Source organism: Thermobia domestica, chromosome 10 (genome assembly GCF_964235325.1).
Source record: "Thermobia domestica chromosome 10, izTheDome1.hap1.1, whole genome shotgun sequence".
NCBI lineage: Eukaryota > Metazoa > Arthropoda > Insecta > Zygentoma > Lepismatidae > Thermobia > Thermobia domestica.
The window spans coordinates 219,102,139-219,115,401 of NC_137463.1; the positions used below are offsets into that span (position 1 = coordinate 219,102,139).

At 37.2% G+C, this 13,263-nt stretch overlaps 1 protein-coding gene across 2 annotated transcripts in view; it reads left to right on the top strand.

Annotated features, from left to right (window-relative positions):
• The first annotated feature begins 823 nt into the window (after nt 1–823).
• LOC145662997 (fatty-acid amide hydrolase 2-A-like) overlaps nt 824–13,263 on the top strand; it is a 124,387-nt gene continuing 111,947 nt past the window's right edge. Inside the window, exon 1 of one of the 2 annotated variants that reach the window (XM_081729108.1) lies at nt 824–966. Coding sequence is in view for 1 of the 2 variants with exons in the window: in XM_081729107.1 (XP_081585233.1) it covers nt 6,085–6,224 (140 nt within the window). In the remaining variant the exon portion in view is untranslated. Of the gene's footprint in view, nt 967–5,999; nt 6,225–13,263 lie in introns of those variants that run through there. The other variant, XM_081729107.1, reaches the window with a different exon arrangement.

The window sequence follows — 13,263 nt, forward strand, 5'->3', positions numbered from 1 at the left end:
TACCCTTAGTTGTATCGTTAAAATTTTAATTTTTGTTGGTACAAACTAAGGAAAGAAAATTCACTTAAAGTACTAACTCTTATATGGAAAAGCTAGTACATTTGGCGATTTCCCCCCCCCCCTTAGTTTGTAGCGTTAAAATTTTAATTTTTATTGGTACAAAGTAAGGAAAGAAAACTCACTTAAGGTACTAACTCTTGTATGGAAATGCTAGTACATTTGGCAAAATATCTTTCCTTAGCTTGTAGCGATATAATTTTAATTTTTATTGGTGAAAACTAAGGGAAGAAAACTCACTTAAGGTACTAACTCTTGTATGGAAATGCTAGTACATTTGGCAAAATTTCTTTCCTTAGCTTGTAGCGATACAATTTTAATTTTTATTGGTACAAACTAAGGGAAGAAAGCTCACTTAAGATACTAACTCTTGTATGAGAAAAGGTAATGCATTTGGCAAATTTTCTTCCCTTAGTTTGTAGCTATAAAATTGAATTTTTTATTGTGATTTCCCTGAAGAGTCGCCACTGCTCATGAATGAAACTAAGAAAGAAAAAAGAGAAAAAATATTAAACCCAAACGTGCAAATGATAGTTCGGATTCCACTGATCACAGAGATTGTGTAAATTACAATGTAAATCTGACATATAATTAATTGTGAGAAAAATGGTGATTAAAATATTCGGAACACTAAGAAAATCAAGTATTGTGTAAAGTCTCTTCTTACATCATTCTAACTTTGTCGTCAGAAATGAAAAACTTGATTGCCATATTATTTCAATGGCTCCAGAGTTAGGAAGTTTATTCTGACCTTGGAAGTGGCAAAAAAAGAGAAAGAGAATGGTCGTCCTTGACAATGCCTCATGGATGCACGAGTTCTGTGTTTACCTCTATCAGTAGTCCATGTGTAGTGTAAGAAGGCCGAGCTGCTTGCTGTCAACGATCTTGACACTGGGGTTTGAGAAAATCGTAAGTAATGTGTATTTTTCTGCTTAAGTTGTGAGAATTTAAATTCTTAAAAATTAAAGTATAGTTTGTATTTTAAAGAAAGTACAACAAAGATGGAGACGTCAGGTTGGTTTTATCCATTGAAAGAATTAAATGTAAAGGAAAGTGTAATTATTTTCAGTCCATAGGCACCTGAATATTTCTCAAGCGTCGTATCAGAATCGATCACTTGAGGAGAGCAATTTGAATATCATCATCATCACCATCAAGTCACTTGCCGCAACTGAGAATCTTCCATGCTCTCCGCTAACCTCTTCGTCTTCACGTACGATTTTTCTGTTTTGATATCGTCCATCAATTGTAACCTTCTTCGCCCCTCCCTCTCTTTCCTGCCACCATACGCTCTAGCACGTCCCTCGTGATACAGTTCTGCCTTCTTAAGGGGGCAGACTACTAAATATTTTTCAAAAGCTAAAAATTTTTCTTTTGCCAGTTTTTCGTAAGTGAAAAGTGATAATGAAATGTAACTTACCACAGTAATAGATAATGTTATTCTACACCCGATAAAATACGAATCGGAAGAATTTTCAGTGTTGCCATGCATAGAAATTACAGTCTGACCAGAATTTGAATTACCCAAAAATCCAGGCAGTGACTAGAAAGATGAACTCAACGGCAGTTGATGACTTATCATGTTGTCTGTGTTCCTTGTTAATTACTTTTTGAAAAGCTAATATTTGTATTTTAATTCTACTGTTTATTAAAAAAATATTTATTTTGCACTCTTTATTACAAAATAAATACAAACATTATTTAAAAAGTAGTTAAGAAGGAATACAGATAACATGATAAGTCATCAATTGGTGTTGAGTTCATTTTTCTAGTCGCTGCCATAACCTAGATTTTTGGGTAATTCAAATTCTGGTCACATTGTAATTTCTATGGATGGCAACACTAAAAATTCTTCCGATTCGTAGTTTCGGGTGTAGAATAACATTATCTATTACTGTGGTAAGTTACATTTCATTATCTCTTTTCACTTACGAAAAACTGGCAAAAGAAAATTTTTTAGCTTTTGACAAATATTCAGTAGTCTGCCCCCTTAAGCGAAGTCCCATCCAGTTTCTCTGCCTCTTTTCAATAATATCAAAAATTGTTCCCCTACCATTTCTAACACCCTCTCATTCGTTTTCCTCTCGACCCAACTAATTCTCTCCATTCTTTTCCACACTCACATTTTGAAAGCTTCCAGCCGTTGTTCATCATTTTGGGGTAATTTCCATGTTTCTGCCTCATACAATATTAACACTCCACACGAAGCATTTTATGAGTCTCTTTCTTAACTCTTTATTATTCAAGGTCACACAAAACAGACTTGTCTTCCTTCTAAAGGCTTCTTTCGCCATTCCTATCGTTTGTACTGAAAATTAGGCTCTATGAAGAAACGTAGAATAAAATTTTAACTTCTAGTTTTTTAACCGATTTGAAAGTAAGGAGGAGGTACTCAATTTGACCAGTTTATATAAAAGGTAAAAGTTGGTAATATCGTGATATATTATCAGCCACCTACCACGACATAACCATGCATGGAGCTAGAAGATTTATTGTGTCTACACATCTTTTTGCAACAGGGAAGATGTGAAGTCAAATTGTCAAACTCTATGTTATGCTGTGGTAGCTGCTAATACAACATATAGCGATATTACGAATTTTCTCCTATATGTATGTACTATATATGTTGTGGATATGCTCACACATAACTTCAATATAGATTTAACTATTTTGATGATTCTTTTTTATTATTTGAAAGAACATGCTTTCGTGATGGTTCTTCATACATTTCTTAGGATCTAATTGTAGTCTCTTTCAGTGTTGCCAGATCAGAAGATTAAAAAGTAGGGAGGTTGGCTCCAAAAGTACCGGATTTGAACTATTTGTAGCCCAAACATAAAAATGAATTATTTTGCATCTATACACTTTTATTAATCATATTTGTATTCTGACAATACTGTTTAGTAAATTTTGGTTATAATAGTCCTTTCTCGTACTTGCTTCAATGAGGATCTATCAATTTTGCTAATACATTTTGGTATCTTTTGATCAAGGCTGGAACAATGAATCTCTTCTAATTACTAGAGGGTCACGTTGGCTTAGTGGCAGAGGGCTTACCTCTGATGGGTGGAGAGCTCCTTCATGTTTAAGTGGTTGGCGTACGCGCCTTTGGAATGGGAGACCCGGGTTCAATTCCCGGCATGAGCTCATGTGATTCGGATTCTACGTTAAGCTGTAGGTTTACCTATCATATAGCCTCGCTGCTGAAAGGGACGCCGAATTGAAAATCTTTTCAAATAAAATCTTGCGTGTGGGGTGCCTGGTTTGATCCCTGACTAAGTAAATTTGTGATGAACACCATTTGTCCAAGGATTTTGACGAGACACTCCCGTTTCCTCCCAAATTCTTCTATCATCATTCATTTGTCTTAATCATCCGTCTCCGAGCCTAAAGAGCTTAATCTTGGGGGTGTTAATCTGAAGAATTTAATTTTTCCCAATTACTCTTAAAGTTTACAACACTACTACGTATTACACATTTATTTTTGTTGACCTGTATAAACAATAATTTGACACACGGCCTTTGAAATACAAACCGAGTTGACAACACTGCATTATTCACAACATTGGTGATAATGATAATGCTTATGGATATCGATAGTCTCTATGTCCATGTGTAATTTTTCTAGATTGCTTACGAAGAGCCGAAGATATTTGAATATAGCTTAAAATTATACCATTGTCTGGTTTCACATTCTTCAAATCTAGTGGTAGCTCTTGAGGGAGGTCATATCTGCGTTTTAGTTTGCGATAGCATACATAACGGGCCTTATGCAGAGTCGATCTGACACAGATTAGTGCCATACTAAAGAGTTCGACTAACATGATTCCTGCAGCAGTCAGGCCTATAGTATGACACTAATCATATGTCAAAACAACTCTGCATAAGGCGGAACTGTTCTAATTTATTTTTGCGTTGTGTTACGCTCCACGCAGATAATAAGATAACAAAATTTATAAACTTTTTTCTTCTATGACAATTACAATTTCAAAAATAGTTGTTACTATAATAATATAACAATTGTAAGTATCTACTTATAGTTTCGTGAATCCTATAACATTATAATAAAATTCGAGCTAAACATTCAATACTATCTCATCCTATGGTAAGTCAACTACACTAAATATCAGTAAAATGCATGCAATCAGAAACACGATATTAATGGAAACCGTATCTACGTAAGATTGCATCAAATGGAGAATTCTGACAAGAAAATTGTCAAGCTGGTATACCATATCTGTCAACTGATTTTAGATTAAATATGTTTTATTTGCTCAGAACTCAAAGACACAATGGAGGGCAAAGAATCTCCAGAAAGAAGAATAAGCCATAAGATCTCATACACTGCCATATGATTGATTGTAGGGTTAAAAGGCAGAGAAAGAGGGGAAATAATTAACGAAACTCAATTTTATTTTGGTGGTTATTTGTCCCGAAAGGATATTCATACTTTATTACAAAAAAGTAAATAATTAATAGTGCTTAGAAGAATGACCACTAAAATTCTTCTTTTCACAAGCATCTACATTTTTATCCGCCATCCGCACATGAATTAAAATATTATATATCTGTGATAAGCTACAATGATAAGGATATTTGCATCTGCGCAGACCTCTACCCAAGGGCGCCCATCACAGGAGCCAAGAAGGCGCTCGCCCCTCCCCCCTAAGAGGAAATTGTACTTGGGAATACCGAAAACCCAATAGAATTTTTACTTTAGTTACAGCAAAATTTGAAACTATATTTGAAACGTTGTTTATATTTGCCCCCCTTGGAAACCATAACATGGGCGCCCTTGCCTCTACCCATGGTCTATCTGCACAAAAAATGTTCTCGGCATTTTAACATAAATTTCAGCGCATCAACATTTAACAATACTCATCAATTTACACTATATATAAAAAAGTTATTGCTTTTTTAGTGCTATCCCGGTTAGGCAACCATAATTTTGCAAAAGAAATATCCGAGTGTTATTTCAAAAGAAATAAGCAATTAAAATGTGTGGGAATCTTAGCTCTGATATCCCTAATAAGTTAAAAACTGTAATCCAAATTGTATGCTTTTAAGCATGTAATAATAATTAAAAAATGCAGCATTAACTCACTTCCTATATCAATGCAGTGTTAAGTCATAATTAATCAGTAACAATGAAACTGTCGGAAACGTAAGCTATTTAGTAACATAAGGAATCTGTGCCTCCACTATCCATGCTCACGCACACATCTAAGTCACTGACACGCCTTTTTATCTTCGGACGCACACCTACGCTAACGCACGGACTCACCAGCTTCGCTCTGCTCTGCCTTGGTTAGATAGAATTCATGCTATTTAGTGGTCAACTAGCACAATTAGTTTGTATTTTTTGTACTGTCGTTCTTAAAGAAGAAAGAAACAATTCTTGAAATCAAGTATTGATACCTAAACTGGGATACTACCGCTACTTTTTTAAAACAGTATTGTAGAGCTAGATTAAGAATGTCTATCTGTCTGTGATAGTAACATTGTGGTAACAGATCACAGAATAAACCAGAGTTTACTTATTTTGCCCTCATTGGCAACCGAAGGACTAAGATGGGTCCGCCATTTGGTGCAGTTTGTATACGGATCCACAGATTCTAACGTGTATAGAAAAAATTGAGGAAATCTTTAATTTGCCCATTTTATGTTGAGAACAAAACTCAACGAACCCCTGCGGGGCTTCTAACCCGTTCCTACTCCTACTGCTACCCCTACCCTTATTCCTACTCGCACTACTACTTATATTATGGATCTGTATAGTAAAACTGCACGCACCATTTTTCATTATCCTTCAATTTTGTCAATTTTTATATTAATATTACTTTATAACCAAAAATTACTTGTAACAGAAGTCAATGATACAGATGACTGGGAGATAGATTTGGACCTGAAGATATAAAACTTCACTTGAGATTAAGAAAGAAAAAGTTAGCAATCTATTATTGAATGTATCAATATTGCAGCTGAAAATTCTTTTAGTGCAGATATTTTGTATAGTTAGTGTGTAGCATGATTTCTTATAGTGTTTTCAAATTTGGAAAGAAGTTGAATAATATCCGCCGTATTTTACGGTGCAAGACTAAATTTTTCTCTTTTATGTTGTCGAAGTTTTCTTTCAAGAAAGCAGCTGAAGAGAATACATGTTTTCCGTAAGTATTCATTACAGGTAATTGTCATTTTGTTATAAAGCTTATAACAAATCTAGAATGCTCGCACATTTTGTGTTAGGGTAGTTAACTACAAAACCAGTAATGAAATTATGTAATCCTTTCATGAGTAACCGGGCTTCAATTTTGTAAGAATTTCACAAGTATGATATATATATACTTTCCATATCTTTTTTGTTGATGGTTCTACTTTCTGATTTAATGAGATCAGGTATTTCACATGTTTGAGAACCCCCTGATCTGCGTTTCTTCTGTGTTCTATTACCACTTCTACATGAAATACCATAAATTTTCTACGTAGTGCAATAGTAAGGAGTATCCATGTGCACAAGACATGCGATATGCGTTAATTCCCCCCCCCCCCACACACACATAGTCGTAGATAAAGTACAAGGGCACTACACATGCAGATATAAAGTACAGGTACGTTCTTTTTTTATTTTCGTATCAGTCGATAAGTAAATAAAAGTCGCTTTGTTACCACCTTTGTAAGTTCGTACATACTCAATGAATAATCCCTAAAAGTATGGGCGTCCTGCTCCTTCGGGAACTGATGCAGCTTCATGTATACTATATCCAATCACGAATTGATTTTTGGGGTTAAGTTATCCCTCCGTTTTGTTATAAATCTTGTGCCATTGAATAAAAGCTCCATTACCTTGAGAAAATGCAACACACTCTAGAGAAAGGTCAATCTTCCGCAGATAGAGATCGCGGATTGAACCCATATTAACCTGTTTCCAGGCCCGTATCTACGGGGGTCTAGGGGGGTCCGGGCCCCTCCTAAATATTTGCGGGCCCCCTCTAAAATTTCCACGGTAGGCTTGCAAATGAACTATAGTATGTTGATGAACTATAATATGGTTGGATCGCCCCCCCCAAACTTCAGCCGCCCCCCCTACATTTTTGGGCTGGCTACCGGCCTGCCTGTTTCCAACGTTGAATTAATGTACTTTAATGTATTGTACCTTAGAATTACTTCCCCTTCATTTCCTTTGTACCAGATATTCATCTATATTGTATTACTGCAAAATACCTTCCAAACTGTTAAGTGTTGCAAACTACGCACTATTTAGAAGTAACCAAACCAATCAATATCCTTACCTTCTCGTGTTTCCAACCAGCACTATAAGCAATATGTAAACACACTTTTACAGGAGAGTTTGAGAGCAGAACCCCTTATCAAATACGTGTCCCTGGGGCATCAGTAATTAGAAAAGGCATGCCAAAATAATTCTTTCCTGAACTAGGTTCCCACACAAAGTGATCGTTATATTCATTAAATATGAACTTCTTTTAGAAGAAAAATGCACTCTTACTGCCTTAGAATGTTTTTTAAAGGGAATAGTAGTATTAATGAGTGCAGATGGACTTTACGAGGATTCATTACAACTACAACGTGTGCACATACGGCATAAAAACTGAGCAACTTATAAACACAGACTAATTTATACTAGGTGAATACTAAAAGGCACAAATGCTATCTAACCAAGTTGATTGATTGATTTGATTTTAATGGGGACGTCACCTACGAGGCTATTTGTCCTGGTCACGAATTATGTCAAGTCAGGAGCCTGAGCGCCAGCGAAGGGGTGCGTCAGAGACGGTAGGATTACTCATAGACGAGGGCAATAGAAGAATCACTTTATATAGCGTATAACACACATACCTTGTGTGTGGCACAGCTTTGCGATACTTCTATGGTCACTTTGTACACTGCCTTCACATAGCACTTCACTTTTTCATCTCTTTCTCATAGAGCATATGTTGTAAGTAGCACACTTCCCATTTCGTATTTCTACCTTATTACACGAGGAAGAATCGAATGAAAACCGGAGAAAATTCGATTATATTTTTTTTCTTTTAGGCGTTTGGGAATTTGCAGACTTGACGTCTTTACGAGCTGGTAGTACAAAGCAGTGCTGGTAGATGGGATTGGAAGTGAATAAAAGCTGATTCAATATGGCGCGCACTACTACGCAGTCACATCAAGGAGGAAAGACGTGAAATTATTCGATTTTTATAGAGTGAAGAGGTGAAACCGGTTGATGCGGCAAGTCTACGAGTGGTGCAAGAAATTCACAGAAGGTACGATTTTGTTGACTGTTGTTCCCCATCAAGGCTCACCGAATTGTGACAGAAGAGTCCATAGCGGCAGCAGATCGGCTTACTGAAGGAAACCAACCCATGTCATTCTGGCTCAGCTTCGATTCAATACAATGTGTAGTGCATGACGAACTCCGCTACAGAAAAATGTCCACTAGGTTGCTTCCTCGATAGCTGACGCAGGAACTGAAAGATCGTCAGGTTAACACATACCAAGAGGTGCTGAGGCATTATTAAGAGAACGGTGAGGATTTTCTAGCTCACCTAGACACCGGAAATGGAAGTTAGGTGCACCATTTTCAACCGGAGAGAAATGTGCAAGCAAAGAATGGCGACTTTCTTCTTTAAAGAAACCAAAGAAGTTTCGCAGCAAGTCTCTGCAGGGGAAAGTCATGTTGAATTTATTCTGATAACAATGGTTCTATTTTGAAAAACTACATGCCCCAACGTACCACAGTGACTAGAGGTAGCTATACTGATTTTCTCAAGGGCCACTTTGAATCCAGCAATACATACAAAGAGAAGGGGATTGCTGAGTACACGTGTTTTCCTTCAACATGAAAACCATCGATACAGCCAGGCCCGTGCTGGGGTACTAACGAGGGCGGTGGACAAGTCTACCAAAAGGGCGCCCATAGAAAGGTGAATACGTATATATATATATATATATATATATATATATATATCTATGGACCAAAGCGGGACTATAGGAGCTATAGCCCCCCCTTGACACTCAGGTACACTGGATAAAATGGGTTTCAATCCTGCTTTACACTGGATAAAGCTGCAAACTATGGTTTAGCCCCTCCCTTCATCATATCCTGGATCCGCCACTACATATATGTAGTAACTTAATTAATATACATATATATAGTAATTTAATTAATATACGAAACATCGGGAGGTGACTCCTGGTACCGAGATAAAACGAAAAGTATAGATCAACCTGGGTGTAGAAATGCCTCTGAGCAATGACCACCAGAAAACTTTCGAGAAAATGTAATAGCGGCCAAACTCGAAAACAAAATGTCGGATCGAAATTGTGCAAAAAGGAATGCCCATTATTTTTAGTCATATATCCCATTAGTGTGCAATCAGATGTAGTGCAATGGCGGTGCAAGGGTGACTCCTAAAGAAACTGGAGTATTCCTTCGAGTATTTTATCAAATATTGAATGAGGAAAATGAATAATAATCAAGTACAAGATTTCAACAATCAAAAGTAATAGTACATCGTTCAAGTTAGAACACTTCGAATTCAAAAGAAAGAGAGATACACATGTGTGATTGATCTATTTCGTCTCAGCACAGAATAAACTCTCGGTAGAAGAATTTAAAACGTATTACAGTTATATCTGCTAGGCTAATGGTAATGGATGTGAACGGCTTTGTGTCTAAGTTACGAGTGTGTGAAAATAGGAAAAATAACTTTGAACCAGATTAGGTTTCGATAGTCAGGCGGCAAAGATCATGTATGATGAACGAAAGTACAAATGATTCTTGACATGATAACAGTGATTTCCACAAATTATGTGAATACAATTTGGGCAAAAATAAGGTGCGTTAAAAGGTTTCCTTCTCGTAATACGTAACTCAGTGTAAGATTATAATTTCGAGCACAGAATCAATGAAACTCGACGAAACGCAAGCTGTTGCGCGTGTTGCACAATGATACAAAGAAATACAGAACTACCCATTTATTTTGTTTCGTACAAAGTAGGATAACTGTGAGAAACTCAGAAGTATTTTGTACAGTATTTGTGCAATGCAGTATGTGTACACAAGACAGCTGTGTAGAATAACAATTCACTGTCTGATATTGTCAACCGTTGACCGCATTGCAAAGATGACATCGGCAAAGCAAATTTTTCCGTGTGAGGTCAAACACACCTGCAATTTCGGAGATGATTGCCGCAGCTATATTAACTCGAGCAACAAGTTCTTCGGCTGTCGTGGCTGGTGTTGCATACAAAAGGCGTTTCATAACCTTCCAAATAAGAAATAGAGGGGCGTGAGGTAGGGTGAACGAGGTGGTCAGAACACAGGTCAATCTCTCAAATTCCAACTATCTAGGAATGTTTCATGTAGCTAGGTCTGCATATTTCTGTCAAAATGTGTAGGTGCACTGTCATGCTGGGATCACATCTGCTGTCTTAATTTCAAGGGCAAATGTTCTAACCATTTTGGGAGAACATTACTTAAAAATAAAAGATACATACTCCTACACAGGCAGGCCGGTAATAAATAAGGTACTACCACAAAATTATCCACCATACCGCAACGCGCGCTCACACTAAATCTCTCTGCTGATCTTTCACTAGAGTTGCATGTGGATTTTTACGCCCTACACATGGCTACTGCTAGTTTCAGACGGTCTGTGATCATTCCCAGTACGTGTCTTCAAATTCAACTGTCCACATAGTGCAATTTCCTCCGATTTCAAGTAGGGGATATTGAAGAGACCCTATCTCCGGAAGGCGAATATGGAGGCCTGGAAACAATAGAAGGACAGTTACTCTCTTTTAAGGGCGATGGTCACGATATAAACGTCTCGCCTCTGGGCTATTTCCCTTTGCACCTCCATAAATGAGGTGTATATCTGCCTGCTCGTGGACAGGATAATCTACCATTGCGCAGGCACGTACAGATTAATATAATCAATTTCACTTAAACACCAACGACTACAGTTTTACACGACCGTGAATACCTGGACACAACACTCTATCGTTGTAAGCAACACTTTCTATCCTGTTATACAGCAATTCCACACGTAATGCCAAAGTATCGGACTCTGTATATCGCTCACAAGTTGGGTCAGATGCCCACTACAACACGGTCACGCTAATTTATGCCTTCCACATCAAAACTGCTATAAGCTTTCTGCAAGCCACTCGCAAGTGGCACACAAGGAACGATAATTCCGTAAGTTCTGCTACGGCTAAGCAAAAGTGCCACATTTTCTTTCCTCCGTGTAGGTATTTCATTCAGCTCCAAAGTACATAGAAAACATCGAAAAAGATTTTCCACCACTTGTTGCATGTATTTTCTTCTAGAAATTTTTTCCAGCAGTGAAAAAATCAAAATATAAGTAGGCTACACTACTACACTATTTTGGTACATTCACAATAGGAATGTAGTTTTTCATAGCTCATGATTAAGGGGCGGTTTACCAATTCCAAGAGAAGGAAAAAGCCCCTCGAAAGTATCCTTGGAAGAAGATTTATCTAACGGATAAATTAAGTATACTGTCCCAGTGCATTTCTTTGTATCGTTATGCAACATATACAACATCTCGTGTTTCGTCCATTTCTGTAGGTTCTGTGCACAGAAGTATCAAATTCCACGAAATAGCATATTACGAGGAGGAAACATCTTAATGCAGCTTACTTTTGCCCAATATGTATTCACGCAATATGTGGGAATCCCTGTGTCTTATGGAGAATCTTTTGTACACTCGTTCATCATATTTGGATACTGCATGTTGTTTTTCGCTACTACATGTTGTTTTTTTACATGCCACCTAACTGTCCAACACACTCGTTTTAAACCTAATTTGGGTCAAAGTTATTTTTGTTTTTATTTTCACACACTCGTAACTTGGACACAAAGTCGTTCAGTTGGCATCCATTACCATTAGTCTAGAAGATACACCTGTGATAAGTTAAAGACTTCATTTAAATTCTTCTACCGAGAGTTTATTCTGTGCTGAGACAAAATAGATCAATCACACATGTATATCCCTCTGCCTTTCGAGTTCGAAGTGTTTTTCTAACTTGAAAGATGTACTACTATTTTTGATTGTTGGAATCTTATACTTGATTGTTGTTCGTTTTCCTCATTCAACGTTTGATAGAATACTCGAAGGAATACTCTAGTTTATTTGGGAGTCACCCTTGCGTCGCTACTGCATTATATCCGATTGCACACTAATGGGATATACGATTAAAAATAATTGGCATCCTCTTTTACCCGACTTCGATCCGATGTTTTGTTCGAGAGTTAGGCTGTTTTTACTTTTTTCCGACAAATTTTCGTGTGATCAAGGCGTCGAAAGGAGGTTGTTTTCACTCAGGTTGGTGTATACGTCTCGTTTTATATTGTGTCAGGAGTAACCTCCTAAAGTTTGATATGTTCATTAAGTTACACCCTGTATATATACGGGCGCCATTTTATGTATTAAAACCCAAGTTTTGTTTAATAACGTCAATAGCTAAACTGTGATTTTTTTTACTAGAGAAACAATTTTAGTTCTTGTAAGAATTTTTTGTCAACCAAAATAAAGCTAAATACATACTAATAAATCAATATAGCTACATTTTAGAAATAGAATAGGCACTGATTAATCCAATAGTGCTCTAAAACACACAGGAACAATCACAGGACAAGGGCGCCTTGCGTAAAGGGCGCACTGTACCCTTCACGGGTTCTTCACCAACAGTAACAGTATGTATTCATTGTACACAGCTGTGCCACACACACACACACACACACAAAATAAAATCGTTTCTCTTTGATGTGGTTTCACAAGGGCGCACTGTACCCTTCACGTTTTTTAGCAACAGTAACAGTATGTATTTATTGTACAGAACTGTGCTATACAGAAGAATAAAACCGTTTATCTTTGATTTGGTTCCGCAAGCGCGCCTTTGCAAAGGGCGCACTGTACCCTTCCCGGGTTCTTTACCAACAGTAACTACGTATTCATTATACAGAACTGTGCCATACATAAAAACAAAACCGATTACCTTTGATGTGGTTTCGCAAGGGCGCCGTATGCAGAGGGCGCACTGTACTCTTCAGGGTTCCTTACCAACAGTAACAGTATGTATTCATTGTACAGGACTGTGCCATACAGAAGAAAAAATAAAACCGTTTATCTTTGATGTGTTTTCGCAAGGGCGTCTTGTGTAAAGATC